The 21,603-nt window shown below is 34.3% G+C and overlaps 1 protein-coding gene across 1 annotated transcript in view; it reads left to right on the forward strand.

The window, feature by feature from the left end:
- ROBO2 (roundabout guidance receptor 2) overlaps positions 1-21,603 on the forward strand; it is a 599,260-nt gene that overhangs the window by 523,917 nt on the left and 53,740 nt on the right. Inside the window, exons 20-22 of the mRNA XM_042954335.1 lie at positions 7,452-7,634; positions 17,861-17,903; positions 19,326-19,453. Of these exons, the coding sequence (XP_042810269.1) occupies positions 7,452-7,634; positions 17,861-17,903; positions 19,326-19,453 (354 nt within the window). The remainder of the gene's footprint in view (positions 1-7,451; positions 7,635-17,860; positions 17,904-19,325; positions 19,454-21,603) is intronic.

Raw genomic sequence — 21,603 nt, forward strand, 5'->3', positions numbered from 1 at the left:
TGATTCTTTCAATCAATAAGAAAGGAGTCTGGAAATTTATTGTAATTAAAGATTTGGGTATTTCTCATTTCCATCTATACGTTTTTGTTTTTTGCTACTCCTTTTAAGTGAATACATTTTAGGGTTGTTATATCTTATTAATGAACTTACCCTTTATCACAATGGAATGTCCCACTTTATAAGCCAGTAAGATCTTTTTCCTGAAATTTAGTTTGTCTTATATTAGCTAATAGCCAATTATCTTATAAGTGTTATATAGCTATAGCTATACTAATAGCTAATTATCTTATAAGTGTTTGTATGGCTTGTGTTGTTTCCATCCTTTTACAGAGAAACTGTACATTTCTGTTATTTAAACTGCATGTTAACTCTTTTTTAAATTCAATATAACAGTCTTGGGGCACCTGGCTAGCTTAGTTGGTTAAGCATCTGACTTCAGGTCAGGTCATGATCTCATAGTTGGTGAGTTAGAGCCCTGCATCAGGCTCTGTGCTGACAGCTAAGAGCCTGGATACTGCTTCAGATTCTGTGTCTCCCTCTCTCTTTGCCCCTCCCCTGCTCATGTGCTCTGTCTCTCTCTCAAAAATTAACATTTAAAAAGTTTTTAAAAATATGACAATCCTTTAATTGGAATGCTTACACCATTATCTTTAATGTAATCAGTGATGTGTTTTGGCTTAGAATTACCATCTTGCTATTTGTTTTCTATCTAACTCTATTCCTGTTTTCCTAAGTTCCCAATTTCATTTGGATGAATTAAATAATTCTCTATATTATAGTTTATATCCACTATTTTTTTTAATAATGGTTACTCTAGGATTTGCCTATAAGGATCTTAAAAAATATAATTCCATTTTCCTTGCTCTCAATATTTTTCTATTGTTAAAATTTTACTCTTATACATATAATAAACACCAATATACAAACTAAGGTATTACTTTTTGCTTCACTTTAAAGCATTAATTCTCTTTTAAGTAAATTAAAACTAAGGAAAGTATTTTATGTTACTCATTTTTTTCAGATATTTTGTTCCATAAATTCAATTTCCTTAGTGTCCCTGAATTCCTCTATTTCTTTAACTTAGCCACATTTGACCAAAAGCTATGAAAATAATATGATCTCCCTTGTTTATTTCCCTTTTTTCACAATGCTTCCCTTTTGTTTTACATATTTGCTTAGTTTTCTACTTATTTATGGTGAGATTACATGTCCCATACATGTTATTTCTTTATGAGCAGAAATGAAAATATCCAGTGAATTATTAATTTTATATAATACACTTTTGTGTTCTACTATTTCCATTGTTTTTCTTTTACATTTTCATCCCTCATATATTCGTTCATAATGACTCTATTAATTTAAGTCCATGAACATATTGTAATAGCCATTTTAATGTCCTTGTCTCCTAATTTCAACATGTGTATCATCTTATGGTCTGTTTCTATTGATTACCTTTTCTCTTGACCTTGGTCATTTTTTTCCTGTTGTTTGTGCCTTTTTCTTTCTTTCTTTCTTTCTTTCTTTCTTTCTTTCTTTCTTTCTTTCGCTGTTATTTTGCTTGTTTTTACATGTTTAGTATTTTTTTACTGTATACTAGATATTGCAGATGCATACCGTAAAATTTTGTGATCTTCTAAAGAAAGTTGGGTTTTGTTCTAAAGTAAGTTATGTTACTGGCTGATCATCTTGATCTTGTGGTGGTTTGGATTTTACATTTGTTAGTATAGGGCTGTTTATATTTGACCTTATTCTCAAGCAAAATCTCAACATGATCTTTTCTTCTAAATCATGGCTCTCAGGAGGGTTCAGTGAAAAACCTAATATGTTTATCTGTTTTCCCAACTTGATGAAATTTGAGGTTTGAACACAATCTTTGCAGTGGACATCTGTTGAAAGTCTGTTTAGCCTTTTCAGCTTTCTAGCTTTTGATTTTCATGAGATGTTTGGAATCTTCATTCTTCATGCAACTAAGGGTTAAGCTTAGGATTCTGCAGGGGTGGGGGGAGGGGAAGAGTGTCGATTGGGGATTTGGGAACATCATTTTCCTGTGGCTCTTTCACATGGCTTCCCAGTGAAATTTTTCAGTCATTCTGTCATTTCAGAACACTATCCTCTGACACCTCAGACCAGTACAATTGAGGATTGCAACTTGGGTCCTAGCTGCCCAGCGCTGTAGGGATTGAAATCTTCAAGGAGAAAAGAAAGCCTCAAAAGTACAGATTTCCCCTAGAATTCTCTGCTTTCAAGAGACAAATCCTTTTAGTTCTTTCTGCTTTCATTTGGTTATTAGTATCTTTAATTCTTAAAAAAATACTCTTCCTAGAGTTTACATATTTTAAGAATATTTGCTGAGAGTTTGGTACAGTGGAATGTCTCAGGGAACACCAGAGTGGTTCAGTTGGTTAAGTGTCTGACTTTAGCTGAGGTTATGATCTCATAGGCTGTGAGTTCAAGCCCTTCATTGGGCTCTCTGCTGTCAGCATAAAGCCCACTTCAAATCCTCTGTCCTTCCTCTCTCTGTCCCTCCCTCCCTTGCTCTCTCTCTCTCTCTCTCACTGTCTCTCTCTCTCCCTGTTTGAAAAATAACATTAAAAAAAAGAATATGCCAGTTCCATTGATTTCTGTTTGTTTTATTTTTGAAATGATACACACAGAGCACACTGCCAATTTCTGGAAAATTGTTTCTTATTACAAAGTATTTATTGAATATGAAGAGATTTAACATTTAGTCATATTGTTGATTTTTTATATCCTCCAAGTTTTTGTTCTTTTATATATTAAAAGAATTAAAGAGAAAAGTTATAGTATTAACTTTCCTTTAAATTGCCTTCCCTTTCTTAATTAGTCATACAGACTGAATTAATTTCTTAACCTGAGGGGAACCTACAGTCTTGCCCTTCTGAGATTTTCTAAAATAAATTGGAATAAGAGAAAAATACAGGTACACCCAAAAGGATTTAACTGACATATGTGTGTGTGTGTGTGTGTACATATATATAATGTGTGTATGCATATATATATATATATATGCAATTAATTTTTCCCTGAAAAAATGTTTATGAAATATCTTTAAAAAAGCACTGTTTTCTATGAGAACTTCCAGATAAGTAAACAAAGCTTTAAGGTTTTTTTGCTCTCTCTTGCATATATGAAATGTAATATGTCTAATTCAAAGATTATCAAGTATCTATATTTTTATTTCCTGTTTTTTCTATTACCTTTATTAATAAGTAAAATTCTCAAGCAGGGGAAGGTTTTTTTTTTTCTTTTTTGTAGGACTACTTGTGTTGTTCCCCATATTTGGGGGATTTATTATACTTGGAAGCAAGTACAACATTACAAGAATACCATTTAACCAAGCTCATGTGATGTCAATTAAGAATTTTAACAATTGTATAGTAATTTTATTTTATTTTTAATATATGAAATTTATTGTCAAATTGGTTTCCATAAAACACCCAGTGCTCATCCCAAAAGATGTCCTCTTCAATGCTCATCACCTACCCTCCCCTCCCTCCCACCCCCCATCAACCCTCAGTTTGTTCTCAGTTTTTAAGAGTCTCTTATGCTTTGGCTGTCTCCCACCCTAACCTCTTTTTTTTTTCCTTCCCCTCCCCCATGGGTTTCTGTTAAATTTCTCAGGATCCAATTTGTATAGTAATTTTTAAAAAAGAAAGCTAATTTAGAGTATTTTAAATCAAAAATAAAGTTTTCTTAAATTTCTATCATCTTAAAAGGACTGTGTTCAAATGTATAGCTAGTACCTTTTGGGTTATTTTAGTGTATCATATAACTGCTTCCAAATTTTCTATGAATAAAAACATGTAATAAACACTATTTCTATCTTCTGTTCAAGCAGCTAGAATATGCAATATTCAAGCTATAATCAAATAGAATTGAAAATAAATACATGCACTCACACATAAAAACACATGCATGCACACACACGCACAATTCAATGCAGAAAAGGCTATGTGTCCTCAAGAGATTTATTTCTTTTTAATATCTTCTGTTGTACGGAAGAAGCCTTTAATTGTTTCTTTAATTACTCCAGCATGTCTACCTTAACATCTTGTCTGATAACCTTATCTACACAACTGTTATTCCTTAGTTGAAAAGTGATTTAGGATGGCTAATCTCTTTTTCTGTTTCAATCTGTGCTTTCTCTATTTTCTAGTCAGTACTAGAAACAGCACTCAAAGGGACTCAAGCTCTACCGCACTTCCACTTTGCTTTAATTAAATCATGTGTTGGCATTTGATGTAATTTATGGCTGATAACTTTAGATTTGTCTCATACCAGACTATGCACAGTTTCATCTATTTCTTCTCAGTTTAGTTTTCATTCCAGAAAGTTCCATTAAGGGAATATTAAAATATTGTATAAAGATAATAAATAGCCTTACACAAGTTTAAAGGCAATATTGTTCTTTTGTCTGTATTTTCCACTGGTAAGATGACTTTTACCTCAAAGTGTCCATAGTTCTGTACTGTTGCATTTACAGATACAGAAATGCAACCACATATATTTACATATGTAAGCATCAAAGAGTATGCCATGTAACAAATTTACTTTGACTTAAAATTTTCAAGCAATCTTGTTTAATAATATATCTATTGTTTCTTTAATCATTTGGCCATTTAATGCTTACCTTATATAGTTGGTAATAATATGTGGAACAGCTGCAAACTTTCACAGTAATAGGTACAATCGAATCTGATGTGTCTAATTAATTTTTAGTCCAACAAATTAGTTTTGTTCTTCATTACTCTCCAATGGGAGAAAGACATTACATTTCATTATATTTTTTGTCTGCAAGAACAATGGAGCGTTACAGGTCACATGCATCCCTTGTCTATACTCTAATTAGTCCAACTGACAACATTTTTCAAAAATACCAGAACCATAAGAAATAGTAATAAACCTTGGGTGACATATATATCACACTATACCAAATATGATATTTTATGGACCTTTTACACAAATGAAGGACACATTTTCTTTTCTCTTTGTTCTATAAGGTGTTTGTTTTCTTTTTAGTAACTATTAGTAGTTAGAAAAATCGCCAGATATGTGTATGTCTCATATTGAAAATATGAGCTCAGTTTAAATACATTTTTTAAAATGTTTATAATTGAAAGAGGGCAAGTGAGCAGGGGAGAGGCAGAGAGCCTAATGCAGGGCTTGAACTCATGAACCATGAGATTATGACCTGAGCTGAAGTCAGATGCTTAACCAATTGAGCCACCCAGGTGCCCCTTTAAATACATTTTAAACTAAGTTTATATGTATAATAATAAAGGGCAAATAGGTTGGAAAAATTAACCAGGTTTATTACATAAGTGAATCTGGTTTTCACATCTAGAATTTAACACAAAAGACATTTCAGAAATAGAATATAAGTATGCATAACAAAAATACTAGCAGCTGTAAGAAACAAGCCTATGTACTGATTGGCTTAAAAAAATAAAGGTTGTTTGTTTCTTCTTATTCATAGCCCTGTCTAGTGTGGAGTAGCAGAATGGGTGGGGCTTCTACTCCACAGTTATTCAGGGAATTTCAATCCTTCCAGTCACTAGCTGTGCCATCTTTGAGCCGGGTCAGAATCCTCCAAAGATCCGCTCTTTCTATTTAACATTAGGAAGGAAAGAGAATGTCAAGTATTGTTACAGTAGTGTCTGGGTCAGATCTGGAAGTAGTATGCATAACTTGTGCCCCTGCTGTATTGGCCAATAACTCAGTCGCTTTGTTTCACTTAAACTACAAGTGAGTCTGGGAAATGTAGGTTAATTTCTGACCTGAAAGAAAGAAGAAACTAGTAAACAAGTCATCTGTGGTTTTCCAGATCTCACATCTGGACAATTTACAACTTACATCCCTGAAGTTATGTGAGTGGTTCTTAAAGTAACCTGTACCTATACCTGGGTCCTAATTTTGAATCAACAAACTACTGTGTTCCTATCAGCCTCTTTACATACATTATCTTAAATAACACTCCCAAATATTTGAAACAGGACTGTTGCCAACTAGCAGAAACAGGTACTTGAAAAGATTAAGTGACCTACATGAGGTTATTGCTTACTTAAGCTAGTAAGTGGCAGGGATGATATTCAAACAGAAAACTTCAAAGACCGTGTTCTTTCTAATATATTGTAGTGCCATGATAACTAAAACAATGAACATCTTTGGATGTAATATGTTGAAATTAGCCACTTATATTTCGATTGCAATTTCTTTTAAAAAGCCTTTGATTAGTAATTAACAAGATATGATGTTGACATTACAAATAATTTCACATCAGTGTGTAAATTTCTTAATCTCTTATATAAACACCTAACCTAAATCTTTGCTCTTAAGTGATACTATGATTCCATGAGTTTTTAACTATTTTAAAATGTGGATTAAGATTTTAATTATCTCTGAGAGGTCTAAATTCTCAAAAAACATGAGTATTTCTAGAATAATAGTCCAGATTTATGGACCTTTAAATGTTTATTTTAGTGGGTCATCTGGGTGACTCAGTTGGTTAAGCGTCTGATTTGATTTCAGATCAGGTCCCGAATCTTATAGTTCCTGAGATCAATCCCCATGTTGGGCTGTATGCTGACAGCACAGAGCCTGCTTGGGATTCTCTCTCTCCCTCCCTCTCTCTCTGGCCATCTCTTGCTTGCTCTCTCTCTCTCTCTCAAAATAAATAAATTAATTTTAAAAAGTAAATGTTTACTTTAGTAACATAGACCTTAGAATTAATTTTAAAGTTGTCTTTTTAATTAAACCTACAAGTGGATTTTCAAATTAGTTTAGTTTTAAAGGAATATGTGAGACTTATCTTTTTGTGACATTTTAATTATAGACACTAATCTCTATGAAAATATACTTCTATAATTGCCATTGTTTTATATAGTAGTTTTAATACATTCCAAAAAAATTAAAGGTTGTTTGATCAAAATAAATTCCCTGTTAGAATATTAAGGATAATATTAAGTTACCTATTTTTAAATCTTGAACACTTCAACTTAGGCAGTGCTATAGAGGAAAGACAATTTATAAATACCCTGTGAATGTTGTAGTTGCTTTTTAAAATTTTATTTTAGCAAGACTATATTAAAATATGCTTTATTTGGCTGAAGAAAAGTTGCTGTTATTTTGCCCACTAGCACTTGCATTAGTACTTATTTATAAGGCAATAAATCAAGAAGCAGTTCTGAATCTATTCATAGTAACCCCAAGCATAAGGGAGCAATGTTCTTAATCACATTTTAAACTCATAACTTGACTCTTCTTCTGAGACGTATAATATACGCTTATCAATAATTTTGACAGGCTCAGAGCACAATTATTACCTGCCTTCATAGGAATTTTCTAATTTTCTCTGCCTTTGGTACACCATGTATGTATTCCTGTGTTTACTTTCATAATAATGTTTACTAAAACTATTATTTCTTCCATAGGGGGACGTAATGAAGTTGTCATTACTGAAAACAATAACAGCATAACTGAACAAATCACTGATGTTGTGAAGCAACCAGCCTTTATAGCTGGTATTGGTGGTGCCTGCTGGGTAATCTTGATGGGTTTTAGCATCTGGTTGTATTGGCGAAGAAAGAAGAGAAAGGGACTCAGTAATTATGCTGGTAAGAGACTGTTTCTAGCTAAGAAAACCTCTTATCTTTAGGAATGTAAGGAAATGAAAGAGAAGGAATGGAATTGAATAACGAATGAGTGAATGAACGAATGAATGAATAGATGTTTTGGGCTTGTTTTAAACACCTGCTCTGTAAAATGCAATTATAAACAACATGCTTTAATGCATCTCTTTTCACCATATTACGTTATAAACATAAGGCAAGCTTTTTGCTTGTATCTCTGATGAAGTGCAACAAGAATGCACATGGATATGTGTAACCATTTTTTTCTCAAGTAGTTCTTCAAAACAGTCACTCACAAGCACAGCACACACACACACACACACACACACACACACACACACACAAACACACACACACACACAGACTGCGTGCTTTGCAGCCATTATTTGAGAAGTGGATTTAGGCAAGAGCGTTACTAACATGCTCAGTAAGAACAAAAATATTTAAAATATAGCTTTTAGTATTTCAAGATGCAGATTACAATAGGACATGTCCCGGACGGCAAATAAAAATAAGCAAAAAAAAATCTCATCACAATTAATAAGACTGATGAGGCATGAATTAAATGACTTAATAATCACTTAAAGAGGGTGTGTATTTCAAGGTAACCAATCATCATTTTTGAAGGAAGAAAAAGGAGAAAGAAAAGAAGCAGCAGAAGAAAAAGAAGATCCTAGATATTCTATTTGCAAAAATGTTTTCTTTTTAGAGTCTGAAACAGAATTTCAAGGAGTCAAAAATTGTGACCTTCAAAACATTTCTGAGGCAGAGGAGATAGGGGAGGGGGTGGATTATCAAGTCAGTGATTAGAAGAGTGAACTCAGTAATGAAGCTATAGTTAATAATCATTTTAATTGCAATTCATTTTAAGTATTTCCTCTAACAACAATCATAAAAATAAGTTGTCTCACAATATTTCACACTTTCTAGAATTTAGAAGGGAATAATTTTCATTTAACATCATCCTACAAACATTTTAGAATTTTTTGACACATTTTATTCAGTCTTCTATTTCTAGTTTTAATTTTAAGTTTAAATGTTTATAAATGTCTTAATAACTGATTTTGACAGAAACTTCATAGTTTATTAAGCTTATATGCTGCTGTAGCTTGTAGGCTTCTAAGCCACTGATAATGTCTAAATACTGCAAAATGGAAGGGATAGCACCCACTTGGTTGTCTTACTGGTTATTTAACAGTATTTAAATATGATGATTTGATTCTAACGTTATGGCTCATATCTGTATCTTATGAAAATAAAGCTTATTATTTACTGGTTAGAATATGTTTCAAAGACTAGAGAAAGCAGTATAGTGTATCCATTGAAAAGGGGATTCCAAACTTTGTGACTTGCAATCATTCTCCCATTCTCATATTCCATTGGTCGCTGATGGTTTCTCCCTTGTGTTTTATCATTCTGAGTGCTATCTCACCACATCAGGGAGGCATTCTTCCCAGCAAGGAATACTAGGTAATAACTGCCAAGTGTCAGAGTCTTGAACATTCGTGATATTTAATGTACTTCTTGTCCTGGAGTCCAGTCCTCTACTTTCACTCCTTGTAGGTATTGTCCATCAACCCATCTATTTAATCAATCACCATGTTACAGTTCATCCCTGTGATGCACGTACAAATCATCTAAATCATAGGGAAGAACTGACTTAACTCATGGACTAGTTTATGTTTATCCCTTTGCTTGACCTAAGTGAAAATAATAAAAGATTGACCGTGCTAGTTTCACTGCAAAGTTCTAAGATATCCACATTCGAGGCATTGCATTTTTATCCCCCACATTCATTCCCTCACTCCTTACAAATAACATAGCTCTCTTAACTTTTAGGTTTGTGCTTTTAGTAAAATTATATCAGACTTCCTTGTTCTTCTTTTTCTTCTCCCTTTTATTTTTTTTTTAACATCAGTTCTTTTTAAAACCTATGCATTTAATTTGAAAATATCTGTTGGTTTTTGAGCTTGACAAGAATAGTACAGTTCCTATTATCATTTCTCATTGTGATTGATATCCATCTGCTTGTAGAGGAACTGCTAACTCAGAAGGTGCTATGCCCTTCAAATATTTTGGAATAAGGCCAAGCCAGAGAGCAGCCTTCCAAAACCTTTATACTTAATTGATAGATGGCTGACTCCCAGAATGGATTTACCTTCAACTAATAATTTGCCTTCTAGCAACTGATGTTCTCTGCTAAGTGAGAAGCAAATGAAAATCCAAACCACAGGTACCTAGCAATGTATATCTGACTTTATGATCTTTTTTATAATCTCTGTCCGTATACATCTTACCCTTCACCTGTTAAAATTTTCATATTCTTGTCCTTCTACAACTTTAAAAATGGGGATTTTAAATAGGAATGATTAGTGGAATATGTATCAAAGTTTTAAATTTCTGATGTTGTAGGAGCACAAAGATTTCATACAAGGCTATTTTTTTCTTTCTTTGAAGTGTGTTATAAAACTTATAGGGAATATACTTGATTTGTACTGGTTCTATTTATATTTTGGTTTTCATAAAACTTCTCTGGGAATGTTTTAAATTTTACCAGTATGAAAGCAATGTAATTTTCCTCACAAAATGGAAAGCCTACTGTTTTCACATTTTTACTGCATGGTAATGTCTATATAGTGTCCAAACTTTATTGTTAATTCATGAGAGCATTGGTAATTTGTTTTCCCTAAATAAACAAAAAGTCTATTTTGGGATAAGTATTTAGATTAATTTTGCAACATAAGATATTTCCTTTCTTTCCAACCTCAGTTGTGATCTTGGATTATACTTAAACATCTGGTGCAATTTATATATATATTAAGATATAATATATATTTCGTGAAATTTGCATATATACACAGATTTTATTTTATTTTGTTTTATTTACTTTTTTTTTTTTTTTTTTTTTTTTTGAGAGAGAGAGAGGGTGCAACTGAGTAAGGGGCAGAGAGAAGGCAAGAGAGAGAGAATCTCACACAGGCTCTGCACCATCAGCATGGAGCCCAAAGTGAGGCTCCTGACGCGGGGCTCGATCTCACCCAGTGGGGCACCCGTGCTCACCCAAAGCGGGGCTCATGCTCACCCAAAGGGAGACTTGAACTCACCCTATGTTGCGGGGGGGGAGGCTCAAGCTCACCTGATGCGGGGCTCAAACTCAGGAACCTTGAGATCATGACCTGAGCAGAAGTCAGATGCTTGACCAACTGAATCACCCAGCTGCCCCTATACATGCATTTTAATAAAGCTTGACTTGACTCTAAGTAGAATTGTAAAGCAGGTAAAATTTGATTTCGGCACTCCCTTTTCTCTGCTTCATTCCAAATCTCTTACCACTAGAAGTAGAACAGGGAAGATTTTAACTAGTGGGAAGACATTTCAATATCTTTCAGGTTGGAAATTCTAACTCTCAGCAGGCAGCCTTCCCTGTGCAGGCAAAAACTTACTGACTTTTTTTAAAGCTAATCTTTGTGTATCTGTCATGTGGAAAATTATATTTGAATGTTTAGAAGGAAATAAAATAAAAACATGCTACTCAGTATTGATATTTTTCATATATCGGAGGATTTAACATATTTATCATAGAACACTAGTGAATGACACCTTACATTGTAAAAATGAATATCAAGTATCAAATGCAGGGGCGCTTGGGTAGCTTAGTTGGTTAAGTGTCCTACTCTTCAGCTCGGGTCATGATCTCATGATTTCTGGGTTCAAGCCCAATGGCAGCACAGAGCCTGCTTGGGCTTTTCTCTCCTCCTCTCTCTCTGTCTCTCTCTGACACTCCCGCTGTCTCAAAATAAATAAATAACCTTAAAATAATGAATTAAATGCAAACTTATATATTTAAATGATCTGAGAGGAGAGTTTGGCCTGAATATACTTTGTTTCTTTACATAGCAGATAGTGGAGATTTCCCCAGGGCAATGTTACATGCTAACTTCTTATTCAATTGTTTCCTATTTATCCTTTCTTTAATTCTTCAGATACAATCACATGTCACCTCTTTGCATATGGTGCAAAGAAAGGCAGCTTGAACAACAACAAAAAAGGGAATCCTTATATTCTATGTGAAATCATTTTATACTTTCATACAGCATCATACAATGTTATTTATCTTACGCTCCATTGAGCACTAAAAGTCTACTTGTCACTGCTTGTGAGGTTCATGACTGCTCGACTAATTCACCACTTGAATTGTTGTAACATCAAATGAATTGTAAAAAGATTTGGGCAGAAAAAACAGAGCATATGAGGTGATTTTTGAATCTGGAGTAAATGTTTGATCACAGGTATAACAGTATTTGTGAATAAATAAACAACATAAGTTTGAATAAAAACCATGTAGCTCACAGGAGAGGTCTATGTAGCTATATGTATATATAATATACATACTCATATATATCCATTTTATAATCCTCATGAAGGCTAATGACTCTTTTCAAACTTACATTGTTCACTTTTCTTATTCACAATTAAGTCATCAACTTTTTAATGAAAGTATATATTTTGCACCTTTAAAGGGGTGAGTGATACTTTATAAGTATTATATTACCTCTGAGAATAACAGGCTTTATGAAACTCAGTAAATATAAACAATATATTATTGAGTAAGCAAATTATGAAATGCTAAACACTTCTTACATAGCTTTAAAACGGTTGGTAAAATATAAATTATTTGACAAAACTATCCAAAGAGACTAAAAGATTTGATGGAATTTTTATACTCTGATTATCTAGGCTGAGTTAATGCTTATTAAAAGAGGATTAATCTACATTCATATTTGAGAACTAGCTTATCAGGAGAGGGAATGAGGCTTGGCTGGCAACATTAAAGTTTCCATTTGGAGTAGGAAAATGTGGCCTACTAGAGATAGGCACTCTGAAAGCTTCCTTACCTCAAAATGTCAATTTACCACATAGTTACATTTCCCTTCCCCCTCAGTTCTAGCAGGCATGAGATTAGGATTAATCCTGTCAGATAATAATAGAGGTACTTTCTGTATGACATAAACTTGCAAAATCTCTTTACCTTATTTCCTTTATAAATGTTGCAATAAATTCAAAATATTTAATGCAATTCTAAAACGTTTCAGATTGTGGTGTCTGTAGAACTTTTTGGACATCTTAGCATGATCCAGTTAGCCTTAGATAAAAAACAAAAAAAAAAACAAAACAAAAAAAAACCAAACTTCTATATGTTGTTCCCTGAAAGTTCTTAACTTTATATACTAGCAGGGACTCGTTCCTGGTAAAGATTCACACTTATTTCAAATTTATCTCTGGTAAGCACAAAGTTATTATACTGTGATTATCAAAATCATGACTAGAGCCAAATTTTCCAACGACCTCTCTTTCCCTCCCTCTTGCTTTTAAATTCAAGGAAGTTCAACATCTTTTTGAAATGAAAGCCAAATCAAATCAGAAGAAATAGCTTGCAATTTTCTGTGGCATTTATTTTTCCCCCCTCTGGAAAGAAAGAAAGAAAGAAAGAAAGAAAGAAAGAAAGAAAGAAAGAAAGAAAGAAAGAAAGAAAGAAAAAAAGAAAGAAAGAAAGAAAGAAAGAAAGAAAGAAAGAAAGAAAAAGAGGAAAGAAGGAAGGAAGGGAGGGAGCAGGGGAGGAAGGAAGGAAGAAAGAGAGAAAGGGAGGGAGGAAAGGAGAAAAGAAAGAAGGAGGATGGGGGGAGGAAAGAAGGAAGAAAGAAAGAAAATGAAAAAAGACGAGGAGAAAAATGCTAATCAAAACACCATATATGACTTCTATTTGTGAGTTCTAATTGCTTGTCCTTATTTCTAGTCCACTTTTCATTTCATGGTCTAATGCAACAAAGTTACTTTTGGTCTACTTTTCAAGATGGAACAAATCCAGAAGTTTGGAGTATGTGGTAAAAAGGAAACTTGAATATTTGTCATATTTTTTTTCTTTCTTTACAAAGATAACTAATCAAACATTTTATAGTTAGAGTTTCTTTTTTTTTTTCTTTTTTTTTTTTTTTTTTTTGGTTTGTTTTTTGGGTTTCTTTTGTCATGGAAGCATACAAAATAGAGAATTTTCTTGTAGACCAAATTCTGCTTCTGGACCATTTTAAGTTGGTCATGCATTTATATAATGTCCTGTTTATTTTTGCCTTTGTACAGTTCGTATGCAGAGGTGCAAAGATAAGAGTCTGTATGGAATATTTTGCCAAAAGAGGTCTAGAAACATTTGAAAACGTATTTTAATAATGACTGGAACACAAATTGAAAATGGATATGTCCTAAATGCTTTGAAATTTAAATATATTTTACTCACAACATTTAGCATAGAGTCCTTAGCATAGACTCCATTCTCTAACACGTCTTTAATTTAACCTTGATGATATTTCCCCAGTATTCTATGTGTTAAAATACATATAACATAAAAGATACTATTTTGACTATATTTAAGTATACAGAGTGGTATCATTAAAAACACTCATGATGTGCGATCATCACCACCATCCACCTCCAAATTTTTTTCATCTTCAAATTGAAACTTTATACCCTGTAAATAATAACACCCCATTCCCCCTCCACTGCTCTAATCCCTGGAAATCACCTTTCTACTTCCTGTCTATGATTTTGGCTGCTCCAACTTCCTCCTATTAGTGGAATCATATAGTACTTGCCTTTTTGTGACTGATTTATATCACTTAGCATAATGTCCGCAAGTTCATCCAGGTTTTAGCATGTCAGAATTCTCTCCTTTCTTATAGCTGAATTGTATGTATATAAAACCACTTTTCTTATCTATTCATCCATCTATGGACATTTTGATTGCTTCCAAGTTTTACCTATTGTGAATAACAGTACTATGGACGTGGGTCTACAAATATCTTTTGAGACCTTGCTTTCAGTTATTTTGGATATATACTCAAAAATGGAATTGTTGGATCATATGGTAATTTTATATTTTTAAATTTTGAGGAGCCACCCGTTCCAATTTCACTACAGTTCCAATTTCTCTCCTTGCCGAGACTTGGTATTTATTGTGTCTTGCATAGTAGCCATCCTGATGGATGTGAAGTAGTGTCTCATTGTAATTTTGATTTTTATTTCCCTGATATTCAGTGATGCTGAGCATCCTTTCAGGGCTTAGTGGCCATTTGAATGCTCTCTGTTCGGTAAAATTTTGAGTGTGGCCTTATAACTTTAAAATTCATATTTTATGAAGAATTTACCAGTAGTATATAAAAGTGCAATTTAATTTTTGGGCCTCTGCTTCAGTTGCCTTTTTTTTCCCTCTAATATCACTTATTGCTCTAACAATAACGGAAAGTTTGGATGGGGACGAAGGAGCATCTAAATTAGGAAAAATACTTAGCTTGTTTCCACAGATCTTTGAAATAGCACATTTTGAGGTGTAGCCTATCAGTGCCTGCTTATTTGCATATTCACAATGATATTCACAACATTATCTTAACTCTCTTTTAGTAGAGTAAAACATTCACTTGATAGCCCATTAAAAAAAAAACACATAACTAGAAAGTCACATCACATGGAAAAAAGCTAATTAGCTGTACTGTTTTCACATTTTGTGTGCACATTTTTTTTCCTTAATCAGAACTTTATTTAATAGCTCCAGTGCTCAATATTTTTTTTATCAATTGTTTCAAATTAATCCTTTTTTTGTTTTTGTTAAAGGCAATTATTAATGGGACCCAATGTGGTATGGGCCACTGCTGATTCTTGTCTCCCATCACTTAAGCGAGCTTGTCAGGAAGTAGAGTGGCGATCAGTGTCCTTTCATCTTCTCTGAGGAGATGTCCAAAGCCAGTTCTGGGCAGATGCAAAGGATATGTCAGGACTGTTTTGTAATGAACTTGAGATGTTACCTGAAAAATTGAGGAGGCAATGTAGTTCAGGTGCCAGCAAGATGTTTCTGAAGTCCTGACAGACCCTGGGAATCATGATCATGATCATGTCACCTAATTATGATGTTGTGAGAGCTATGTCCTTGGATGACCTTAGGGAAGGGACTGGGGAACTGCATTTGAAAATTGACAAAATTTAAAGAGCAATCATATTTCATAGCAAAAACTTGAGGAAAAATGAATTATGGAGAGATTATTCAAATTAAAATGATTTACTGTCTGTATATTTTAAGTGACAATATAGGCTCTATGTATTTAAGATATGAATCAATTCTTGGGGGGAATAATGTCCCCTAACATTATGACTCAGTCAGTTGAGCATTTGACTCTTGATTTCAGCTCAGGTCATGATCCCAGGGTCTAGGGATCAAGCCCCACACTGGGCTCCACACTGAGCATGGAGCCTGCTTAAGTTTCTTCTTTTTCTCCCTCTGTCCCTGTCCCCTACTAGTGCTCTCTCTGTCTACCAAATTAATATATATATATATACATATATATATATGTATATATATATATACACACATATATATATGTGTGTATATATATATGTATATATATATATACACACATATATATATGTATGTATATACATATATATGAATCAATTCATAAACTTTTATTTTTACATTTACTCATTAGGAAATCGTGGTAAATATAATTTGTAGATTCCAAATATGGGATATACTGGATTCACATCTATGCAATGTTTTTTTTCTTAGTTTTTTTTTTAATGTTTCTAGTGTTTATTTAAATTCCAGTTATTTAACATGCAATGTAATATTAGTTTCAGTTGTACCATATAGTGATCCAATACTTCCATGTGATACCTGGTGCTCAGCAGAGCAAGTGCCCTCCTTAATCCCCATAACCTATTTCCCCCTTCCTCCCACCCACCTCCCCTCTGGTAGCCATCAGTTTTTTTCTTCATCCCCAGGAATGGGTTTAGCTGATCTATGTTCATTTTAGTCAGAATTGCCATTTTGCAATCCATAAACTAAACAGCAAAATTTTTCCATGATCTTAGAGTTAACTCTTTGAGAGGCAAAATTTGATCCATGCCAATGTGAAACTATAGATTTTATCCCACTAATCATGAATATTTGTATTTTATTGCAAACATATTTTAAAAAAAAAACCTTTGAATAGAGTTTTTGTCTTAGATCCTCTCTGTAGAATGCATTATATTACCTTTCTGAAATCTGAAACATTTTGAATACCAAATATGTTTGGCTTTTCAAAGGTTTTGGAAAAGAAATGATGGATCCTAACTGATATTTACATTCTTTGGCCAATCCTTGAAACCCATTTTTATGTTGATAGCTTTGTGGAATGGAATCTAGTGTCTGGAGGGAGTAGATTCTCCAGCTTTAATTCTATGGGATGCTTGTTGGTGTGACTAATAAGTTCAAGAGTTTTATAAAGGACTTAAGTTTTTACAATTATTACATACAATTTAAATAGACTCAGTCTCAAATATTTGAAGATTTTATTTTTTGTGAAGGTTGGATGATAAAACAAAGCACTCAGCGCATTATTCTCTATTAATTATAGTTTATGTCTATTGTAACTGTAGTTGTTCAACTCATAGTGATTAATGGTGTCCTTCAAAGGATCTGTGATGATGAGGAATATGTCGTCAATCAATACCTGTTTATCTTTTTCACTGGCAGAATATTATTGCCTGTTTGAACTATTTTGTTTCTTTCTAAAAATTTTTTAAGTTTTATTCATTTTTCAGGAACAGAGAGAGACAGAATGTGAGGCGGGGAGGGGCAGAGAAAGAGGGAGACACTGAATCTGAAGCAGGCTCCAGGCTCTGAGCTGTCAGCACAGACCCCAACGCAGGGCTCGAACTCACAGACCATGAGATCATGACCTAAGCTGAAGTAGGACACAACCAACTAAGCCACCCAGGCGCCCCATGAATGATTTTGTTTCAATTTCTATTATGTGCATTTTATGTTGTGCCTTCTAATTAGGACACCCACATATTAAGATTAAAAGTCATGGTTTGATAATCCCCCATTAATGCATGTAATCTTCCACTGCCACTATATATTCCAGTTGTAACAGTTTTTGACCTCTAAGTACAAATTGCCCTTTTGACTTAACCATACAATTGGCTTGAAGTATTTTTAGATGTCTTATTAAACGATGGCTTTGCCCTGGGCCAAACCACTGCTTCTTATTCTCTGTATGATTATGTTACTTATATTTTGTTACAATCCCAGAGGCCTCAGCCCTAAAGTAAGGACCAGTATGTAGCTGTTATTAATTGTAATTAATATTGACTACTTGTGTGTGTCTTTCTTTTGTTAACAGTTACATTTCAAAGAGGAGATGGAGGACTAATGAGCAATGGGAGGTATGCTAAGAAGATTCTTTCTTCTTCTTAGTTTAATCAGGACTGAGAACGCTATAGTAAAGGCTATTATTGTAATAAACGATCACTTACAAGTCTGAGAATTCTAGGAGGAATTAAATGGCTTACCACAAGGTTTAATGATCTATCTGTTGTGCACTTTAGAGGAATCAAGTCCAGATGTTTCATATCTCCCAGATGCCCCTGAAGAAATTAGTAGTAAATATCACAAGGAATGTGTTCATTTGTTAGCAGGATGTTTATTGCATTAATTAGACATTAGCAAATGAAGTTGCTGTTGTTTAAGACTCCTTATTGGCTCTCACTAAATTGCTGTGAGTGAACAATTACACATAATCGATCACAAAGTAAATGATTCATGGATGATGAATAGGCTGTAGATTGATAGGACTGGATTCCACAACTTTGGATACTCAATTGAAATTGATAAAAGCTGATAACAAACCCATATATCCTCATCTATTTTCCCTTTGCCAATATGGAGATTGTAATTAGGCTCTGGTAATAACTTCCAATCTCCCATTTAATCAATATTTTAGCAAAAAGAGATTAGGTCTAATGAGAGCTAGTGCATGTAGCAAGTAAGCAGTGGGATCTTCTTATTGCGGTTTCCATAGAAACACATGTTTCTCTTAGGGACTGCACAGAAATGGTCTATCAAAAATAAAGTACAATGATTATAGATGTTGCTGTTTCTTTGTAAATATGCTAATAATCTGGAAAGGAATCGGATTCCCATCTTTTATATCAAAAATAGGAATTCTTTATTAAATACGATGTGAGGGAAGTTTTTCTTGTAGTCTCTACTCACATGCTGGATGAGATCACAGTGAATCTTTAATTACCTTAAAGATCTTTCCTATACCCCTAATATTTTGCAATTTGGAGAATTTGGAAATGTGCTATTGATGGAACAATATAAATACTGTTCATTAATTTTCTTCAAGTTCTTTGCCTCTAAATCAAGCGTGAGGGCTCATAACAGGGATTACAGCCTACAGGGGACAGATAAATATGGGGGCTGCAGGAATCGAGGAAGCAATAGCCCAAAGTCCTAGAAATGGCTGATACTGAGCAGTCACTCTGAGCAATTGTTCCCTGGAGGTGCCAATTTATCATCAAACCTTGTTTCAGGATCCTGCTATGTTGCCAATTCCCACCAGTTTCAGGGCAGACAACTAAATTCATTTGGATGTCAGCAGAATCCCAGGCAGAATGCTTCTGCTTCTACTGACAGGCTATATATAGTCTTAACCACTGAATTTCCTTAATTCTCGAGAACCTACACATTTTCATTTGAAGTGAATTAAAAGCTTCCTCAATTCTTTAATCTTGTGCATGAGACAAGTGTCCAAATCTTTCATTGAGCTCCATGGGTTGATTTCCCTTTAATTTCTGTTTTAGCCGTCCTGGTCTTCTAAATGCTGGTGATCCCAGTTATCCATGGCTTGCAGATTCGTGGCCAGCCACGAGTTTACCAGTAAACAATAGCAATAGTGGCCCGAATGAGATTGGGAATTTTGGACGTGGAGGTAAGTTGTGCTATTCAAAATGTTGTCATTTGTTTTCTTGGCTTTCCTAAGTGTTTTTAAAAAAAAATTTGGGGGGGCACCTGGGTGGCTCAGTCGGTTGAGCATCCGACTTCAGCTAGGGTCATGATCTCACGGTCCGTGAGTTCGAGCCCCGTGTCAGGCTCTGTGCCGACAGCTCAGAGCCTGGAGCCTATTTTGGATTCTGTGTCTCCCTCTCTCTCTGCCCCTCCCCCATTCATGCTCTGTCTCAAAAATAAACGTTAACAAATTTAAAAAAAATTTTAACATTTATTTTTTTGAGACAGAGAGAGACAGAGCATGAACGGGGGAGGGGCAGAGAGAGAGGGAGACACAGAATCCAAAATAGGCTCCAGGCTCTGAGCTGTCGGCACAGAGCCTGACACGGGGCTCGAACTCACGGACCGTGAGATCATGACCCTAGCTGAAGTCGGATGCTCAACCGACTGAGCCACTAAGGCGCTCCTCCTAAGTGTTTTTAAAAGCATGTACTAGAGAATATTGAATAAAACTAAGCTTTAAGGAAGTCATTACTAACCACAATGACAATATTCATAATACATTTTGTTTTTAGGACTATTCATACACAATTAGTGAAATCAGGAACTATGCTGCTAACTGGAAATTAGGATTTTGAACTAGTCATTTCAGTTCTCTACATGTCATTCAACATAGATTTATTAAGTATGTCCTGTGTTCCTGCCACTATGGCAGATATTAAAAATAAAATACCAATATAAAGAGAGATGGTCCTTATCCTCACATGATATATCTTATAGAGTAGACAGTTCTTGAGAGTTGACATGTTGAGAGATAACTTAAATCTAGTTCTATCATTGTTAACGAGTGGCCCAAATAAAAGACAAAAAGGTGCTAAGTAGCTCATATGCTAAGGTCTTCAAAATTTGTTGCCACAATCCTCTCTGTAGGTCTTTATAAGGAGGCAGAATTTGACCTACTATAAATAATTCCAGCCTCCCTACTGCTACCTTTTCATCCATTCAAAAGGAGAGTGGTGGGTTTAGAGAAAGATGAGACAAGAGAAGTCTGTGGTCTCAGTGTTTAGTTTGGCAGAAATAATTGACTTTTCCATTGGTGGAAAGTTCTGTAGATAGTAAATGCACTGGAGCTGCCTTGCCAGTACCCAGCATGAGAAAGCTGCCCACTGGGAGTAAGAAAGTTCTATGAATGGAGTGTTGTTTAAGTTGACATCTGAAGGAGGGGTAGAGATTAGTCAGAATTGTGGGAAAAATGTGTAGAGAGGAAACAACCATTTGAGGTTTATAAATAAGAAAGACATAGACTTAGTTGACAAAGGAATGAATTTCCTAGTGAATATAAAGTAGTAGGCAGCAGAAGTGGTAAAAAACAAAAAAACAAACAAACAACAACAACAACAAAAATACAGAGAGACAGATAACAGAGGGCCTTCTAAGTCACAGAGAGACTTTAAACTTTGTCCAAAAGGTAGTCAGAAGGCATCAATGAATTTGTAAGAGGAGAATGCTAGGATCCAAGTACAGTGTTAAGTCATCCAGCCTTCTGCTGAGTGATGAGTGGAGTTAGGGTAGAAAATGGAGTGATTAATTAGGAAAGGGGTGCTATGAGCCAAGAAAGTGTGGCTCAATCTGCTAGAGGATTTCTACACGTCTAGGTGGAATTAATGCTGGACCCAGGGCTAGGCTAAACTATTATAGGCTTCAGAGGGGGACTTCACAGACATGAGTGCATAAACATACTGACTTAGAAGAATAATTATGGGTACTGGCATTTTCTCTTCACAGATGGAATGCCAATGCATGCTTGAATATAATTAAAATAGTATTTCAAATAATAAAGCTACTAATTATTGCATAAGTCGGCATTCTGTCAATACCAACTTTAAGAAAGGGAGCCTTTTCTCATTCTTCAAATAAAATACAGACAATTACAATCCCCGTGTCATAGGTATATAATAAGGATTAAATGGGTGATTACATATACAAGTTTAGCACAAAGCGTGACATACAAGCAGTGCCCACCATCAGTGTAGTAAATAAGAAAATTAAAAAAATATATTGTTGTATGACTTCTCAGCTTCTGTAACCACCCCATTTAGGATTCTTACTCGCCAAAGCCTCTGAAAATGGCTG

Source organism: Panthera leo, chromosome C2 (assembly GCF_018350215.1).
Source record: "Panthera leo isolate Ple1 chromosome C2, P.leo_Ple1_pat1.1, whole genome shotgun sequence".
Lineage (NCBI taxonomy): Eukaryota > Metazoa > Chordata > Mammalia > Carnivora > Felidae > Panthera > Panthera leo.